Genomic DNA, 18,667 nt, shown 5'->3' with positions numbered 1-18,667 from the left:
GGCCAGCCCTTGTTAGGAGGCAGCTAGCCTGTGGTTTGGCACCACTGCCCAGCCGGCATTTATTAAATCAGTGGGATGCGGTCCCTTCTGGCCTGGAAAGAGAACATTAAGCTCCAAAAACTTCCTGCAGCAGGCCTCCTTCAGAGAGCGCTGCTCTGAGGGGTGAGGAACAAAACCATTCAGGTCCTTGGCAGTGCTCCAAGATCCTGTTCGCTAGTATTTTTGCCCTGTCTACACGGAGCCAGTGACTAAAAACATCTGGACGCCTGTTAAAGACTTTGGTGACTTCTCTCTCCTTCCTTCAGGGCTGGCTGTTCTTGACCTTGGTAATCCTAGTTGACCTTTACCAATGCCCCTTTGCATCCAATCTTCTGCACTTCGTTGGGCAACAACCCTCTAATAAAATCCACATGAATCCATCTGCTAACAGCTCCTGGAAGGGCTGTAGGATCTAACACCTGCCCTGCATTCCTTGAGCCCTAGTAGCTAGGGAAAACAGGGCCGAGACCCAACTCTTGCACCTCTGGGTCTTAGAGTTGAATTGGAGAGAAAAGGAGGAGGTAAGAAGAGAGAAACATAGATGATGAGAGCTTGCTAAAGGTGGAGAAGGCAGCTGCAGGCAAGGAGTGCACAGGTGTAATGATGAGGCTGCTGGGTAGCCTGGCAGAGTCCCCCTGGCCTGGGCCTGCCTCTTGCCAGTGACTTCAGTCATGCTGACAAGGCCCATGCTGACTCTGGGAGGCAGGACTGGGCTGACAGGTTGGGGTCCACATGACACTAACCTGGTGTGCCAGTGTGATCTCAGTGTCCCTCATCTCCCTCTTGTGACCTGGGATATGTCACAAATTCCTTGGGTCTCTATCTTTTTAAATTATTTATTTTTTAATGTTTTATTTATTTCTGAGAGAGAGGCACACACAGTGTGAGCAGGGGAGGGTCAGAGAGAGAGGGAGACACAGAATCTGAAGCAGGCTCCAGGCTCTGAGCTAGCTGTCAGCAGAGGCCAATGTGGGGCTCAAACCCACGAACCGTGAGATCATGACCTGAGCCGAAGTCAGACGCTTAACCGGCTGAGCCATCCAGGCACCCCCTTGGGTCTCTATTTTAAGGAAGCATCTACTAAGCACCTACTACAACATACGTGCCTGGTGCCAGAGAGAGGGTAGATTTCGTGAGTAGAATAAACCCAATTCCTGTGCTCTAGTCCCACTTGCTTGTAGATCCTGTCCAACTACAGGTCGCAAAGTCTCAGGAACGCTGTCAGGTGGGGTGAGAGTGCTTGGAGTTCCAGAGGCAGGAGAGTCACCCTGACTCCTCCCTTAGCTTCTCTGGGATATAGTGCATGGACACAGGATTCCCTCTGGCTAAGGTCAGAGCTCCATTCCACTTGAGCTTTCTCCCCACCAAGGGCAAGAGTCCAAGAAATAGAGACAACAGGTTAGATGGACAGATAAGCTCCCTGAAGTTTATTTGTAAATTACAAGGATGCACTTACTGCACCTAGAGTTTTTTCTTTTTAATTCCTTGTTCGCCTTCCTTTCCACCCAGCTCAAATTTTTGTTTGCGTTCCTCTGAGAGTCCTCAGCTGATTTTACTAACCTATCTGCTCTTTGCTCTGATGAGCCAAAGACTAACACAACCTTCCCCGGAGTTGACAACGGTTCATCTCCGAAGGCCCTCAAGGATCCTACTGAGGTAAATGACTGTGCTCTGGTCAGCTTAGGAGGCTGTGGAGCAGAGAAACTGGTGTCCTTCTTGGAGCACTGCCTTCATCTCCTTGAACTGAGCCAACTGGCAGGCCGCGTCCAGCCCCAGCCAGCGGTAGGCTTGGTGCTCATGGGAGAGGCGGATCTCCACATCGCAGTCCTTCACCTCCGCCAGCCAGTAGATGACTGTTTTAGGCTTCTTCCTGGCCACATAATTGAGCTCCCTTCTGAACCCCTCAATGATGGTCAGCTGGCCTGCTTCTATGCCTGCTTCCTCTTGAGTCTCCCGCAAGGCTGCTTCTAAGTCATTTTCTCCTGAGTCCACATGGCCTGGTTAGGAAAAAAGAGGAAGAGATAATCTTCAACAAAGGTGGAATTTTCAGGTCAGATGATTTAAAGATGGGGGTCTTCGTTGACTTTTTTGGATGTTGCTAAGCTAACGGGGGTCTAGAGATTGGCAATATCCTAACATGCTTAGGAATGGGGTACAGAACAGGTAGCGTCTGGGCAATTCCTCCTTCCCACTCCCTCTTCTCTGCAGAGAGCTAACAGACCATGGGCTTAGCAAGTCTGGTCTCGAAGGCTGCTATTCAGTGGTGAGAGAGATGGTCTCCCTCAGATCTCTGCTTTCTTATTCTTTGGAGCTCTCCTCATCCCTTGTTCTCAGGGAGACATTTCCCTTGGAGACCCTAAATTGATTTTCCGAAGGAAGGGCAATTCCTTCTTGGCAGGTGAGAGCTGGCTAAAGAGGGAGCACTTTGCCTGCAATCCACAGTGAGGACTTAACACTGTCTTAGTTGGTCCCTGAAGTCCCAGAACCAACAGACAGGCTCCAAACCCTGCACTGCAGCACCGGCAGCTGTTTCCAAGTAGCTATCAAGGCTTTTCCAAATTGTTTTCATCTTTCTAACTGAGCAAGGCCAGATTCCAGTTTCATAGGGAAAGTCCTGATGGGAACTTAGACTAAGGACAAGCTGAGAGCCAGTTCTAAGAAAATTTGTTGGCAAGACTCAAACCCAAGCAGACAGCTGCCAAAAAACTGTTGTAGGAGAGCCTGAAGCTCTGCAGACTGAGAGCAGCCCTCAGTTTGGCCTCTAGGCCCTCCTTGCAAATTCTCAGCTTGCCCAGAGGGGCCAGGAAGGACAGGGAGGGGCCTGGCAGCCTCTGTCAACACGTGGTTCCAGCAAGTTGCTGGGGGCCTCCTGGTTCAGAAGATCATGGGGAGCAGGAATTGTTAGCTGTTCCCTTCTTGGTTCAGAGACAAGGGGACATCCAAGCCCTCCTCCTTCCCAGGGGCTCTCCCAGCAGTGCCCTGAGTCAGCTGTTGCTTCACAGCTCCCACAGAAAGCAACCAGGAGTTGGGGCTTAAAATACCAATCTAGCTCACGGCTTCTGGGAATCTTCTCTCTATAGCACTTCATGTAGCTATGTGCACAAAGCCAGGTAGGTACTGCGTCGGGGCGGGAGGTGGGGGGAAGGTGAGAGGGACGTTGGTGCTGAGAGGTGATGCTGATCCCCACCTGCCCTCAGAAGTGTGGGGAGTCTCTGAACATGCCGTTCCCAATAGCATCTGTGCTGCATTCTACCCATGAGTGTTAATAGGGTGACTTCTCCTCCAGGCCCAGGTGGGACAAAATTTGGAGAGGTCCTTTGAAATCTTTCAGTGAGAGGTACTATGCAGGATGACATGGGTGATCAGGAGACAAGTGTGAAGATTTCTATTCAGAGTGTTTGTGACACTTCCGTCCCTCTCTTTCACCTTATTTCTCCTTAGTGAAATGCAAAAGTGCAAAGTTTATTTCCTGTTCCCATTTCCTTATTCTTATCCAACTTGGATCATGCCCTCCCCCATGGCACTCCCCTTTAAAGTCCCTGCTCCCTTCTATCTGGGGGCTGTTTGCTTGGGGCTCCTGACCTGCAACCCAGTAATGGCTTGACCCCAAGGCCCCCAATTCCCAGCCCAGTGCCTTTTCTCCTACCCAGCCATTCACCACAGAGACTGGCACTCCAGTGAATGTTAGTCACACACAGGGAAACAGGTGCCGCTTCTGCCCTGGAATTCAATCACCAAGTTCTATTTCCAGCTCTGCTCTGGCCTGGCCTGGAGACCATGTATGTAGAAAGGATCAAGGGCTCCTGGTTCCAACCCCCCCCACCGCCAAACACAGTCACTGGAACATAAGCCTTGTGGAGGGCCTGGCAGAGTGGCTTTCTGAGCAACACTCAGCATTTTCCCGAGAGCCAGGCCCTCTGCCTTGCACCTTTGGGAGGAGTCCAGTGATGAATGCCATCTGAAGCCTGCAGCAGTAGAAACTCAATCACAGGGTTGTCCACCTTGGGAATGAGGCGTCTTCGGAAAATGATCAAGCCACTCGCTCTGAGGGCCATGGTCTATCTGAGGACTTAAGGAAGAAGATGGGAGACAATGGGAAGTTACACAAAACAGGAAGATCTATCCTGTGGGCAGTACTCTAGTGCTGGGGAGTAGCACAGACCAGCTAACAGTGATGTCACCAGCTACAGAAAAAGGGAGCATACCGAAGATCAGATGGGGGAAACCAGGAATCTGAGGCTGCTTTGTGTGTGCTGGTAGGACCCTGGCCCCTACCCTGTCAGGGCAGCTCCATTCCAACTCTTTCAGGTCTCCTTGTTAAGACACAGGGGCTGGGGCCGGTGTGCATGCATTAAGAGACTACAGGTCCTCAGAAGCAAACCCACTGAAACTGGAGAGATGCTGGGAATGGGAGAGATGAGGAACATTCTCATCAAACCCGTGGTTCCATTTCCTTCAGACTGTAGCCTGAGTCTGTGGGGCAGAGACCCCAGGAATGTGGTTTCAGATGGCTCAAGGGGTCACTGAGGGAAGGTAGTGTGGGGTACCCAAAAGCTTTTTGTTACTGATATTTTTAGTCTTATCCATGGTTTAGAATGTTACACATTCACATGGTTCAAAATTCAAACTACAAAAAGGCACACACAGTAGAAAATCTCTTTCCTACCCCATCAGAAGCAAGCTAGTGTAACGGTCAAGAGTGTGAATCTGCAGCGTGGGTTCAAGCTCTGACTTTGCCACTTACTGTGTGATTAGCTCCTAAGTCTCATTTTCCTCAGCTCTAAGACAGGATAATAACAGTTCTACCTCAGGGGCGCCTGGGTGGCTCAGTCAGTTAAGCAGCTGACTTTGGCTCAGGTCATGACCTCATGGTTTGTGGGTTTGAGCCCTGCGTCCGGCTCTGGGCTCTGTGTGGACAGCTCAGAACCCGGTGCCTGCTTCAGATTCTGTGTCTCCCTCTCTCTCTGCCCCTCCCCCACTCACGCTCTGACTCTCTCTGTCTCTCAAAACTGAATAAACATTTTAAAAATTTAGTAACAGTTCTACCTCAAAGCGCTGCTGTGACTTAACTTTTGTAAAGTGCTTTAGAACAGTGCCTGGCACATAATAAGATTTCAATATGCATAGGAAAATATCTGGAAGGATACACATCATTTATAGTATTTCCTGCAGGATGAGATTATGAGGAGACTTTAATTTTCCAGTCCCTATATTTCTGTATTGTTTGGAAGTTTACAGAAAATATTTATTATTAACTTCATAATCAGCAATCCAGTGAAGACTACAATTTTTTAGCCTTTTCCATTTCAGTTACTTTTCCTTCCATTTCAGAAAAGAGTGTCAACAACAAACAACGACAAAAGAGAGGAAGGGAGAAGAGTAGAAATATCTGCAGAAGTGAAAAAACAACTCCTCTGAAGGGGGACATGTTATCAAGGTAACAAAATATATGGAAGATCTCTTATGTAAGAACTTGCTAAAGAAAATTTATCATTTGAAATTTTTTTTAATGTTTTTTAAAAATTTATTTCTGAGAGAGAGAGAGAGAGAGACAGCAAGACAGCGAGACAGCGTGAGCAGGGGAGGGTCAGAGAGAGAGGGAGACACAGAATCTGAAACAGGCTCCAGGCTCTGAGCTAGCTGTCAGCACAGAGCCTGATGGCAGGGCTTGAACCCACGAACCGTGAGATCATGACCTGAGCCGAAGTCGGACGCTTAACCGATTGAGCCACCCAGGCGCCCCAGAAAACTTGTCATTTGTTCAGTCAACAATATTTACTGAGTAGCTACCATGTTCTAAGTACATGCTAGGCCTTGCTCTCATGCAGTTTATATTCCAGTGGGAGAGACAGATCTTAATCAAATAATTAAGCAAATTAAAAAGTAATTGCCAATATGGTATGTGCTACAAGGGAAAAATGTGTAATGGATAACCTGACCTTGTCTGAGGGATCAAGGAAGGTTTCTTTGGAAGAAGGGATGTTTGAGTAGAGCAGTAGGGACGAGTAAAAGGAAAGCTGGCAATGAGAAAGAGGAGGAGAAGCGTGTTCCAGAAGGGGACAGCATGAATAAAGGTCCTGAGGGGGGATGGCAGAACAGAAAGAAAATCAGGTCTCTCAAATTCAGCAAAGGCCTGGGAGAGTGACCCAGGCAGGAAAAGACCCAAGTCAGCAGGGCCTCCTCTGCGAGACTCCAGAGCCAAAGAAGGAGCCGGGATGCTGGACAGCAGAGATGATGCAGAGAGAATGGCTGGAGCAGGAGGTGATGGCCTCCTCGGCCCTCTTGCTGTTACTCAACCAAGATGAACCTGCATCTGCAAAGGCACACAAATTAGACCCAAACTGAAACCCTTTCCAGCATAATTCTCAGAACTGTCAACACATAGTTTACCAAAAACCAAATCCACCCAACACTGTGATCTTTCCAAATATTTCTAAACCTATAATGAGTATTTGAGAATTGGAAATAATTTCTGGGGCGCCTGGGTGGCTTAGTCGGTTAAGCGTCCGACTTTCGCTTAGGTCTTGATCCCGCAGTTCGTGGGTTCGAGCCCCACGTCGGGCTCTGTGCTGACTGCCAGCTCAGAGCCTGGAGCCTGTTTCCGTCTGTGACTCCCTCTCCTCTGACCCTCCCCTGCTCACGCCGTCTCTCTCTCTCTCTCCTAGAAATAAATAAAACATTAAAAAAAAAATAAAAAAAAAAAAGAATTGGAAATAATTTCAAGTGGGTTTTTTTTTAACTTAAAACATTTTTTTAAATGTTTGTTTATTTTTTGAGAGAGAAAGACAGTGCAAGTGGGTGAGGGGCAGAGAGAAAGGGAGACACAGAATCTGAAGCAGGCTCCAGTCTCTGAACTATCAGCACAGAGTCCAATGTGGGGCTGGAACTCACAAGCCATGAGATCATGACCTGAGCTGAAGTCGAAGCTTAACCACCTGAGACACCTAGGCACTCCTTAAGACTTTATTTTTAAGTAATTTCTACACCCAACGTGGGGCTTGAATTTATAATCCTGAGATCAAGAGTCGCATGCTCTATAGACTGAGCCAGCTAAGTGCCCCTCAAATGGGGTTTTTGAAATGGTCTGTGTTCTCATGTACTGTTGGTAGGAGAGAAAATTAGCATATCCCTTAGGAGGGCAATTTGGTAATAATTATCAAAACATAAAATGCATATTTCCTTACACCTAGCAATTCCATTTCTAGGCACTCTGACATACACAAATACATGTTTAAGATATACACATAAGGATGTCAACACAACCTTGTTTGCAATATCAAGAAGGAAAAAAAGGCAGAAACAAATATCCATCAATATGGGAAGGTTAAAAAGACTACATCTGTAAGATGGAATATTATGAAGCCATTTTAAAAAAGGAGGTAGGGCCAAATGTGCTGCTTTTAAGAGGATTTTCAGATGGGGCACTGGGTGGCTAAGCCGGTTAAGCTTCGACTCTTGATTTAGGCTCAGGTCATGATCTTACAGTTTCTGGGTGTGAGCCCTGCATTGGGCTCTGCGCTCACATTGTAGAGCCTGCTTGGGATTCTCTCTCCTCTCTCTCTCTCCCTCCCTCCCCAACTCTCATCTCATGAGCTCATTCACTCTCTCTCTCTCTCAAAATAAATAAACATTAAAAAAAAAAGATTTTCAGACATAGTAAGTGAAAAATGTATGATTCAGAATAGAATGTATAATGCTATCCTGTTTGAGTTTTAAAATTTACATGTAAACTGGTAGCAGGCTTTTTAAAACATTATGTTCTATTTCCCTGCTCTCCCTATTTAAGCCAAAAACTTTCCCCATTCTGGAACCAGAAGGAAGCACCCTGTTGCCACAGTACTGGGGAACAAAGGGTTCAAACTGGTGGTTCCAGGTTTAGGCAGAAACAGGTACCAGATCCCATGCCCTCCTATCAAGATGCATATAGAGTATTATCAAGTTACTGGTGAAGGGCACCTTGCTCCTGCCTTGTGTTGAGTCCCATGGAATGAATGTCAGACCCCTAGATAAGCTTAGGGATCCAGGACTAGAGGGTGCTGCCTCGGACAGGAAGCTCCAGAGCATTGCTCTACATCACTGCCATCACCAGTGCTTCATGGGGAAAACAACATTGCCTCCATGGGGGTGCAGGGTAAGAAAGACAGGCCTAGTGTGACCATGTGGAGCCACTGGAAAGAGGGGAACAGGCCAATATTTTCCTATGGGGATGTGGCTTAGGGTAGTGACAAGGGCATACCCTTATCACTTATCTTAGAGGACACCAATGTGTAGGGGTAACCATATCTAAGAACCAGACCCACCAATGGTTCATCTTAATGGACCAGAAGAGCTAGGATCAGATGTTCACTTTCTACCTATCCTATGGACCTGTGAAGACGCTAGTTGTTCTAGAAAGGCAAAACTCCTGTTTACCCTTTCAATGGCTTGGCTTGAGCCAGCTGTTCTCTAGAATTTCTCTCTCCTTCCCCATACATGTTACTTCCTACTCATGCATTCAGATGCAGCTCGGTGTCACTTCTGTGAAGCCTTCTGGCTTCTAATCATTCCATCTTCTGGGCTTTTTACATGGCTCAAATAAACTTCTGTAGCGTTTGGTCAGAGAAGCAGAACACTATGAGGACATTAAGGATTTAGTATAGGAATTACATCTTGTGCAGTTGTGGAAGTTGATGGGGAAATCCATGCAACTCTGTCACCTCTGCATCTGGTGTTGTGCCTGAAGTCTCTCTGTGTCAGCAAGGCCAGCAGTTGGGAAGGAGAGCTGGATGTGAAGTGGAGGAGAGCAAGGAAAACTGTAACTAGTGAAAACAAACCAGATCCTATAAGGGCAAGAAGAACTCCTGAGGACAATCTGAAACCTGTGACTTCTTTCACCATTTCTAAGCTCAGAACTTATAGGAGGAGCTGGAGCCCTTTGTCATAGAGCTGAATGGACACCTGGCCCAGCACTTGGAGTAGCTGAAGGAGGACATTCAGCAGGAGTTGGGGAGCTGCTGGCCTGGGTACTATATCCTGCGCCAACAAGGTGAATCAGCAGATCAGTGTCAAAAGGTACTCACTGCCACATCCTTGGTATCCTGCTCTGTCTTTCACAGTGCACTGGTTGCTACTTCGCTTAAGCTTTCCAAATCTTGCATAACATTTTCTTGAGGTTGACCCTAACTTGGAACCATATACGAAGGGAATCCTGGGAAACAGTTCCCGCTTAGCTAAGTGGACACAGAACAAAGTCACCACAAGCACAATACCTAGTCTGGTAAATCTCAGTCTGTACCTCTGGCAGGGAAGAGCCAGACTATGCACTCTGTCTCCTTGGGACCCAGAACAGCAGCTTTCAACAGATGTTCATTGACTCAACAGAACACTCTCCCCACATCCCACTCAAACAAATGCTCAGGGTATGTTCTGGGATTTTGGGAAACAGCCCAGTGTTTTCCTGAAGAGTGCCATTTACATAAAAGTCAATGGAGCTATTGTTGTAGGTTTTCTGTTTTTCTGGAGACCATGAAGGGAAACTGTCCTGGGGTTTGAAAGTTGTCAGCTTACAGAGAAAGACACACATACACACACACGCACACGCATGCACACGCACGCACACGCACATACACACACACCAGACTCCAAGTAGATTCAAACCTCAGGGGGTTAAAGAACACAGCATCCAATATGCAAATGTGCTTGCAGCCAGGATACAGAGATGAGAACTCCAGGCTGACAGCAGGCAATTCACACTTCAGAAAAGTGGCAAGGTGCCTTAGGAGGTTAAAAAAACCTGAATAAAAAATCCTCAATGTCATGAGAAGGTTCCAGAAGCTAAGGAAAGAAAAGTGCTCTTGCCTTTCTCTATATATACATTTCCCTTACACCTCAGGAGGTTCAGAACCTAGGTGCCAAAAAATAATTCACAGATAAATGGCTGTTCTGATGTATTGTGTTCCAGTGTTTTCATCAAATTAATCAGAGCGCAATTGCAAGCATAGCCAACCCCAAAAGCCCTCACAAATATACCTTTAGATACAGAAAGAGCTCCCCAAATCCTCTCCTCAACTTGTTCCTTATAATCTAAAATCCCTTTAGCAGAAACTGTTTGATGCCACCATGTTATCAATTAAGCATCTGCACTGTGCCAGCTGTACTGTGCAAAGTTCTTTACATGTATTTTTTCTAATGCTCAAGACAAATCTTCATGATAAGCATGAGTGTCTCCAGTTTTGGATGAGGAACTAAGATTCAAGAAGGTGAAAATACTTGCCCAAAGGCATAGTTGGTCTGTGAAAGGCAAGATTTGAATTCAAGTAAGTCTAACTCCAAAGTATATTTACCCCTTATACAGCTCTGCTTACCATGAAAGAAAGGGCTTAGGGCACAAATGGCCCTGAGAGAGGACATGCATATAATTTATAAAATTACTGCCAGTTCCAAAATTCCCAGTCTTTGATCTATATTCATATGGAGAGTTAAAAAAAATTGTTTTTAATGTTTAGGAGACACAGAATCTGAAGCAGCTCCAGGCTCTGAGCTGTCAGCATAAAGCCCAATGTGGGGCTCAAACCCACGAACTGTGAGATCATGGCCTGAGCTGAAGTCCGATGCTTAAATGACTGAGCCACCTAGGCGCCCCATACATGGTGGATTTTTAACGTGCCTAGCTGGAATCCTTTCCATAGAATAGGTTTTAGTTGGGGGACTGGGAGTGGAGATGAAGGTCCTGGTGCCCAAGGAAGGCCTGGAGAGGTAAAGTGTAGTCTTAGGCCCCTAAACTTTGCCTTTCTATGAGTCCTCTGCTTTTTCTCTGGGAAGTAAAAAGTTAAACCACACATTCAAATCCATAGCCAGTAGCCTGAGGGGTTCCTAAACACCAAATGTTGGGAATACTCTTAATGCTAGCCTTGGATAAGCACACAAACACCTAACTTAGGAAGGGCACTGGTATCCAGCAAAGTTGCCCAGGCCATTCCGCTGTGAGGAGGAAGGTCAATTCTGCCTGCCTGCCTACAAGCAACTCTGACTGCTCCGCTTTCCTGCTCTTCCCATAATGGTCTTTTCTGATTCTTCAACTCCCCTCCTCCCTTTCAAAGAATTGAACAGACATGAGGTGCCCATCAGTGAATAAAGCTCTCTCTCGTAACAACAACAACAACAGAAAGAAAAGAAAAAGAAAAAAAGAAAAGAAAGAAAAAAGTTCCCAACTACTGTGAATAAATTGAGACAAAGAAAATGTTCCCTTAATTGCACCTTTCCTTGGGCATATGCCACTCTCTTCTCTCACAGAGATCAAGCTGCTGAGTCATCTTGCTATCTTTGCTATTTGGTTGAGCGTGGAAACAGGAGATTTCACCTGTAATGACATGAGTATTGGCTTCTAGGATGGGGCCAAAGTCAGACAAGGTTGGGACAAAAATCATTCCTAGTAAAGGGGATCTGTTAAGTGGCCTGTTAGTGCCATCTGCTGTCCAATTCTAGAAAGCAAACATGGGGAATTCTAATATTAGGGCCTGGAGGGATTTACTGACTCATCTAACATCTGTTGAGTGTGTCCTACTCGACAAGCAGTGTGAAATAATTGAAGAGTGGATATAAAGCTGAATATTATAAAGCCCCAGCTTTCTAAGGGTTCACAGTCTCATCAAAGTGGAAGGTCCTTAGACAAGTTGCCAGTGTGTTTGGTGCATCATTGGGGTGTGTATAAAACGGAAAGGAAGCAAAGAAGAGGGAGTGATTATCTTTAAGTCGAAGAGGTACGCCATAAGGATTCTGAAGGATGGCTAGGAATTCCCCAGGCAGAATAAAGGTAGAGGCAAGGGGCATTCCAGGCAGAGGAGTGTGGGCAAAGACCCTTAATCACAAAATGGCATTCCACTGATAAACAACTTAGTTTATATTTTGTAGGCAATGAGGAGCCTTTGACTGATTTTAGGCAGGGCTGGCAATATGGTCAGATGGACATTTTACAAAGACAGTCTGGCAGCAAGGAAGGTGGAGAATGAATTAGGATTGAAGGCAGGGAGATCAACGAGTTCCAAGCTTGTCACCAACAGTCCAGATGACAAATGATAGCATTAAATTAAGGCAGAGATCCTGAAAAAGGAGAAAGGATGATTTTGAGAAATGTTTAGAAAAGAAAACCAATGGTATTTGATGTTTCATTGTTCAAGAGAGAGAGTGGGGGAGAGAGAGATTGTTTGGTTTGGGTGACAGTGGAATAGGGAGTAGAATGTAAAATAATGATTTGCTTGGGACAAGATGAATTTGAAGTGCTATAGATTACTCACAAGGTAAATGAACAGATGGAACTGTGTTCAGTGATCTGATCACCTCACCCCACCTCTTCATTTCCCAAGGTGAAAATTTCCTATTGGAGAAAGATTTCACTTCCACTATAGGTACCTCTGCAGGCCATCTCCTCCACATGGGTAAATCTGCCTGTGCATCTGATATTCAAAGCATTTTATCCTCTTTCAGTCAGAAAAAGCATGGAAAAGCATGGCTGGCTTTGCAGTGAGAAAGACCCAACTCCCTAATTCAACAGCTGTATTACTTTAGCAAAATACTTCCTTAGGCCTCACTTTCCTTATCCGTAAAATGAGGGTAACCTCTATTTTACATGGTTAATGTAGAGTTTAAAATAATGTATACATAAGATCGGAAATATCAGAAGTACTGAATATATATGAGTTATTTTTATCTACTGTCCTAAAAGGTCATCAGAAAGCTTCAGTGTTATGTTCTAATAGCATGCTCTTAGCTTCTATTGCTAGCTGAATCAAGAAATGGCTTTTCATATTTCTAGCAAAACTGCTGGTGAACACAGTTCACTACACCATCTGTATTCCTATGTATAAAGTACCACAAGATAAATTCCTTTCAATATAGGTACTAGGAAGAAATTTCACTCTTTTGAATAATGGTTTCCTTTTTTGCGTTATTTCTCGGACAAGTTTTGAGCAAAACTGGGTGCTCGCAGTAAATCTACTGGCCTTGTTAGCTAGTATATTTGTTTGTTTCTATTATGAAGGTAAGAGGTCCATTTTTTGGAGTTACTGCTTGCCAGGCATTGTGCCAAGTGCATTACTTTCATCATCTCATTTTATCTTCACAACAACCCTCTGAGCCTTTAGCATGATTTTTCAAGAGGGGGGGAAAAAAAAAAAAGGAAGATGTGTCTGGGTAGACTCAAAAGTAGGTCTGCCTGACTCCCAACAACATTGCTCCTAACTTCGACTCTGTACATTTGGTTATACGATCGCTGTTTAGTAAAACTTTAGTTTGCAAGCATAATTCGTTCCAGAAATATGCTCATAACCCAAAGCACTTGCATATCAAAGCAAATTTCAAGAACCATTGGCTCAGTTGTGATCATGTGACATTTGACGTCAGATACTACTTATATTGCAAAACATTGCTCATTTATCAAGTTAAAATTTATTAGAAATGTTTGCTCTTCTTGCAGAACACTCACAATCCAAGGTTTTACTGTGTGTGTGTATATATATATACACACACACATTTGCTTGCTTAAAGAAATAGAACAACAAATAACAAACACATAGAGCCCAAATCAGACCATAGCAAAGAACAAGGAAGTTATGTTTTAGGTGGTGGGACTCTCCTGTTATTTTTTTTTCTTTATTTCTGCTATAATTGCCACGATATTATTCATTCAATAGATGAAACAATTAGAAAACAAAATTTCTTCTGGAAAGCAGGCAGGGTTTAAAGGGCAAAAACAAAGTGAAACTGAGGCCAAGAGAGGGGAAGTATGGCGCTCTTGCCGCTGGGCCCTAAACGGGAACTCTGGGATTCCGAGGCCGCACCCCATCACCATCCGCGTGCGGGCCAGCAAGGCTCAGGGCCATTGAATCCTTCTCTCTCCCTGAGCACAGAGGAAAACGGAGGTCCTGAGGCGGGGGAAGGCGGGGGAGAGGCCTGGCCTGCCCACGCCTCACTGCCAGCCTGGAGGAGAGTGCGTCCACCTTTGACGGTGCACCGACGGGAGGTTATTCGGCTGCAGATCCCTACTGTTCCAACCTCAGTTCCTTAGCAAAGAATACTACACTGAGCCATTCTTTAAGACTACTCACCTAAAGCCGAGGGAGGTAGGAGGCGCGCCTTGAACAGAAAGGGCGACTACGTCGACCAATCCGGAAGGCTCGGTTGCGCTTAGAGCAACCAACAGTATAGGGAGAAGACTCCTCCACCCGCCTCTTTGCCTTTTTTTCACTTAGAACGTCGCGAGATCTTCACCCAAGCTGTACGATTGGTTGAAAGACGCAAAGTGAGAGTTACGCCCACTGTTTCCTCGGTACTGATTGGACTTTTGGAGGAGAACGGATCGAACGTCAACGGTTCCGCGAATGCCCATTGGTAGATGATGCGGCCCTGTTAGCGCGCGGGAGCCGGCGCGGGCATTCGAACCCGTGGTTGGCGGCGTTACCATGGCGATGCGGCCTGGCCGGTGCAGCAAAAGCTGGTGAGTTGACAGCACGCCTGCCAGCTTTGGGGCTCTCTCCGGTCTGCGTTGCCTTCTGTCCTCAGACTGGGTTGACGGAGGGGGAACTTGGAAGCCTCTGAGGTGAGAAATGGCGGGGGACAACCGGGGAGGAGAGGGGCAGGCCTCTGCCCCGCGGGAGATGGCAATCAGGACGCCCGCTGAGCGCGTGAGGAGGCGGCGGTTGCAAGGAAACCGGGAGTTGGCCTGTCTTGGTTGTTCGAACGCTCACCTGCTCTCCTCGTCATCCCAATATCTCCGCCTTTTTTATTTTTTTCTTTTTTCCCTGTGACTATCTCGAGCGCTATTTCTCCCATGAAGCCTTCTCTGACTCTTGAAATCTTCATGCCTTTGAACCTGTAGCCCTAACTGGAACCTTTCTTAGAAAGCACTTCTATTAGGCCTTGGATTATTTGTGTACTTCCGTGAACCTGATTCTCCTTCCTTTCATTTAGTTTAGAGGTCTTTGAGGCAGAGCAAGAAGAAAACAGTAGGGTTTTCAGGAATTATTTGTTGAATTTAATTCACCACCAAAGGATTGGATTCCCTTCTATGCCCTGTCCTGTTTTCCCTCGTGTTTGGAGGTTATTTTCTATTTTTACGGGAGTAGAGCGAGGGCACCCTAATTCATATTCAGAAAAACCTGAAAGTCCACGGTTGGCTTTTCCACTGTTTGTGAAAGGAAACTTTTTTTTTCTTTTTGAATGCTTGCTGCAACTCTTTTGGCATTGTGGCTTTTAGTCTTGTTCTCCCAATACTTTTATTAAACTCCTTGTGAGTATTTGCTTAAAACAAATTACTGTATGCCAAGAATGTCTCAGTTTCTTAGTGACCTACAACTATTGTCACATATTAAGAGTGCTTAGGAAACTGTTTTAAACCATTTTCTCCTTTGTATTTTACTTGCAATCTCTCTGCTTCAAGTGCATGTAACAGCTGCTCTTGTAGCTAAGCTATTCAATCATCAGGTGGCCATGATAGAACTGCATTACCAAGACTGTTGTGGAGTTTGGGGCTAATGAAAGAGGAGTTTGAAAACGAATCAGATGTTGGAGAGCCAGGTTAAATAGCTTTAACCTTACCTGTTAAAGGCACTGAAGATCGCTGAATGTTAAAAACGACAACAACAACAACAACAAAAAGACTGTTGTCTGGGGCACCTGGGTGGCTCAGTCAGTTAAGCATTTGACTCTTGGTTTCTGCCCAGGTCGTGACCTTTCATTTTGTGGGACTGAGTCCTGCATCAGTGCTGTACTGACAGCATGGAGCCTGCTTGGGGTTCTCTTTCTCCCTCTCTCTGTCCTTCCCCTGCTTACACACACACTCTCTCAAAATAATAGGTTAAAAAAAAAAAAAGACTGCTGTTATGTCAATTCATAAAACTAGAATATTGCCAATCCGGATTGTTGATGATTCTCATGTCCAAGTCATAGCTCAGTGATGGTTTTAATAAAAAGATTGAAAAAGTCCAGTACAGTAGCAGTGCTATTATTATTCTCTTATAAAAGTTTGAACACAACTGTATAGCTAAATACCAGATCTGTGACATGTTAATGGAAACCGAATTGGGGATTCAGGGTTTGGCCTTGGCTCTGTCTCTGCTTACTTACTGTGGCTGGCTTTATATTTAGCCCTTTTAGATTTCACTTTTTCCATGTAGAAAATCAGAGTGTTGAATTAGAATTCCTGTGGCTCTACTATCAATTTAGTCAAACAGCTGATTGTTTTTTTAATTCCAGTATAAGTTAACATTCGTTCTCTATAGTTAAGAATCTGTTTTTTGGTTTGTCTCTTTTTTTCCTTTGTTCATTTGTTTTGTTTCTTAAATTCCACATATGGACAAAGTCATATGGTATTTATCTTTCTCTGATTGACTTATTTCACTTAGCATTTTACCTCTGGATCCATCCATGTTGCTGCAGATGGCAAGATTTCATTCTTTTTTAAAATTCTATATCAGTTCTAGTAGTTGTTTTTTTTTTTTTTTTAAATATCTTAATGTTTGTTTATTTTTGTGTGTGAGAAAGAGAGCATGAGCAGGGAAGGGACACAGAGAGAGGGAGACACAGAATCTGAAGCAAGCTCCAGGCTCTGAGCTGTCAGCACAGAGCCTGATGCAGGACTCTAACTTGTACTGCTAGATTATGACCTGAGCCAAAGGTGGATGCTTAACCGACTGAGCCATCCGGGTACCCCAAGCAACTGGTTATTGATATCAGGTAAACATCACATGTTCAGCCTTCCAAGAACTATACTGCTGAAACTGATAGCTGCCATTTATTGAGCATTTAAAGCACTATATCAAAGGCTTTATATAAACATTACATTTTTCTTACCATAGTACATCAGTGTACTGCCTACAGAGCATTTCGGTAAAAGTTTCTGGTTTATGTTGTTAATATAAATCTTTAGGTGTGGTATGTCCTAGTGCAATAGTCCTTGGGGCAAACTAGGGCATGATCCTCTCATCTTCCAGTTTAGGAGAAATAGTTTATTTGGGCTGTCATTTTATTCTTTGTAAAGTAAGAGATTGAAGTCTTCTCAGTCCCTTACAGATTAATTCATCAATTAAACCAGTTTTTTTGGTTTTGTTTTTTTTTTTATTTTATTTTTTTAATGTTTTATTTATTTCTAGGAGAGAGAGAGAGAGACAGCGTGAGCAGGGGAGGGTCAGAGACAGAGGCAGTGACAGACTCTGAAACAGGCTCCAGGCTCTGAGCTGGCAGTCAGCACAGAGCCCGACGCGGGGCTCGAATCCACGAACCGCGAGATCATGACCTAAGCGAAAGTCGGACCTTAACCGACTAAGTCACCCAGGCGCCCCACCAGTTTTTTGTACTGGCTTAGCAAACCTGTTTGTAATTTGTACAGAGAAAATCCTCAACAAATTTTGTTAAATGAGCAATAGAGTTCTACTTATACTATGAGTGTTGTAGTCACTGTATACTTCCGTAGTTAATGTCTCAATGATTTTGATGTTCATATCTTATTGAACAAAATACTTTTCCATAGGCATAAACTAATAACAATAGGTACGATTTATATTGGGAAAATTCCATTTTCTACCTATATGTCTTTTCCGGTGTACGAAGGATCTCATTTCTTTCCCTCCTGTCTGTCTTCTTTACCACTCATATAGAAGACTTCACTTCTGACACTTCTAGCCAAATGCGTGGGGACTTTTCCCCCACCAAGCAGTTCTTTGTGACACCAGCTGGGTGTCCTATAATTTAACTCAATCTAGCTCTACCTATTTGGAGATAGTGTCTGATCCCACAAGTTAAGGGCTCAGTGTGACAAAACTGCTCACACCCCACTTCAGATGCCTACTGTAAGTCGTGCATCCCAAGGTTACCCACAACTTCTGTCAGATTTGGCTACAAATTGGAAGTTCCCATGACCCCTCCATAGACTCAATTAACTTGCTAGAGTGGCTCAGAGAACTGAGGGAAACACTTAAGTTTACAGGTTGCGGGTGCTTGGGTGGCTCAGTGGGCTAAGCATCCAACTCTTGATTTCCACTCAGGTCATGATCTCATGGTTTGTGGGGTTTGAGCCCCATATCAGGGTCTGCACTGATAGTGTGGAGCTTCCTTGGGATTCTCTCTCTCCCTCAAAATAAATAAAAATAAACTTTAAAAAAAGTTTACCAGTTAATTAAAAGTTATGATAAAGCATGTAGATGAACAGCCAGAAGAAGAGATACATAGGGCAAGGTCTGGGAGGGTCCTGAGCATAGGAGCTTCTGTTCCTGTGGAGTTGGGATGTGTCACTCTCCTGGTGTGAATGTGTTCACCAACCTGGAAACTCTCTGAACTCCATACTTTTGGTATATTTACGAAAACTTTGTCAAGCTTATGGCTTGATCTTTTTGGTGGTCAAACCCCACCCACCGTTACCTCCTCAGAACAAAAGATACTCCAAGTGCTCTTATCATTTAGGAACTTACCAGAGTCCTAGGAGCTCTGTGCCAGGAACCATGGGCAGAGATCAATATATATTTTATATTATCTTACACCATTTTATTGTTGGCTACCTATGTATTAGACACTGTAGCATTTTATTTACATTATCCCAATTCTTACATAACTAACATCTTTCCCAAGTCACTATTTTTTTTTTTTTTTTTTTTTTATTCAC

The 18,667-nt window shown here is 44.7% G+C and overlaps 2 protein-coding genes across 3 annotated transcripts in view; one reads left to right on the top strand and one right to left on the bottom strand.

Moving 5' to 3' along the window:
* Nucleotides 1-1,438: 1,438 nt before the first annotated feature.
* Nucleotides 1,439-14,243, bottom strand: NUDT2 (nudix hydrolase 2). The gene is made up of 3 exons (XM_077761893.1): nucleotides 14,121-14,243; nucleotides 3,968-4,108; nucleotides 1,439-2,036 (listed from the first exon to the last, which is right to left on the bottom strand). The coding sequence occupies exons 2-3, from the start codon at nucleotides 4,092-4,094 to the stop codon at nucleotides 1,720-1,722; spliced, it is 444 nt and encodes a 147-aa protein (XP_077618019.1). The 5' UTR covers nucleotides 4,095-4,108; nucleotides 14,121-14,243; the 3' UTR covers nucleotides 1,439-1,719.
* A 229-nt stretch (nucleotides 14,244-14,472) lies between these two features.
* KIF24 (kinesin family member 24) overlaps nucleotides 14,473-18,667 on the top strand; it is a 73,765-nt gene continuing 69,570 nt past the window's right edge. For both annotated transcript variants that reach the window (XM_077761889.1, XM_077761888.1), the window contains exon 1: nucleotides 14,473-14,611. The gene's annotated coding sequence lies outside the window, so the exon portion shown is untranslated. The remainder of the gene's footprint in view (nucleotides 14,612-18,667) is intronic.

This window comes from Crocuta crocuta, unplaced genomic scaffold, assembly GCF_008692635.1.
Source record: "Crocuta crocuta isolate KB4526 unplaced genomic scaffold, BGI_CrCroc_1.0 scaffold204, whole genome shotgun sequence".
Lineage (NCBI taxonomy): Eukaryota > Metazoa > Chordata > Mammalia > Carnivora > Hyaenidae > Crocuta > Crocuta crocuta.
The sequence above is the reverse complement of the archived record's forward strand: the minus strand, read 5'-3'. Positions and strand labels throughout refer to the sequence as shown.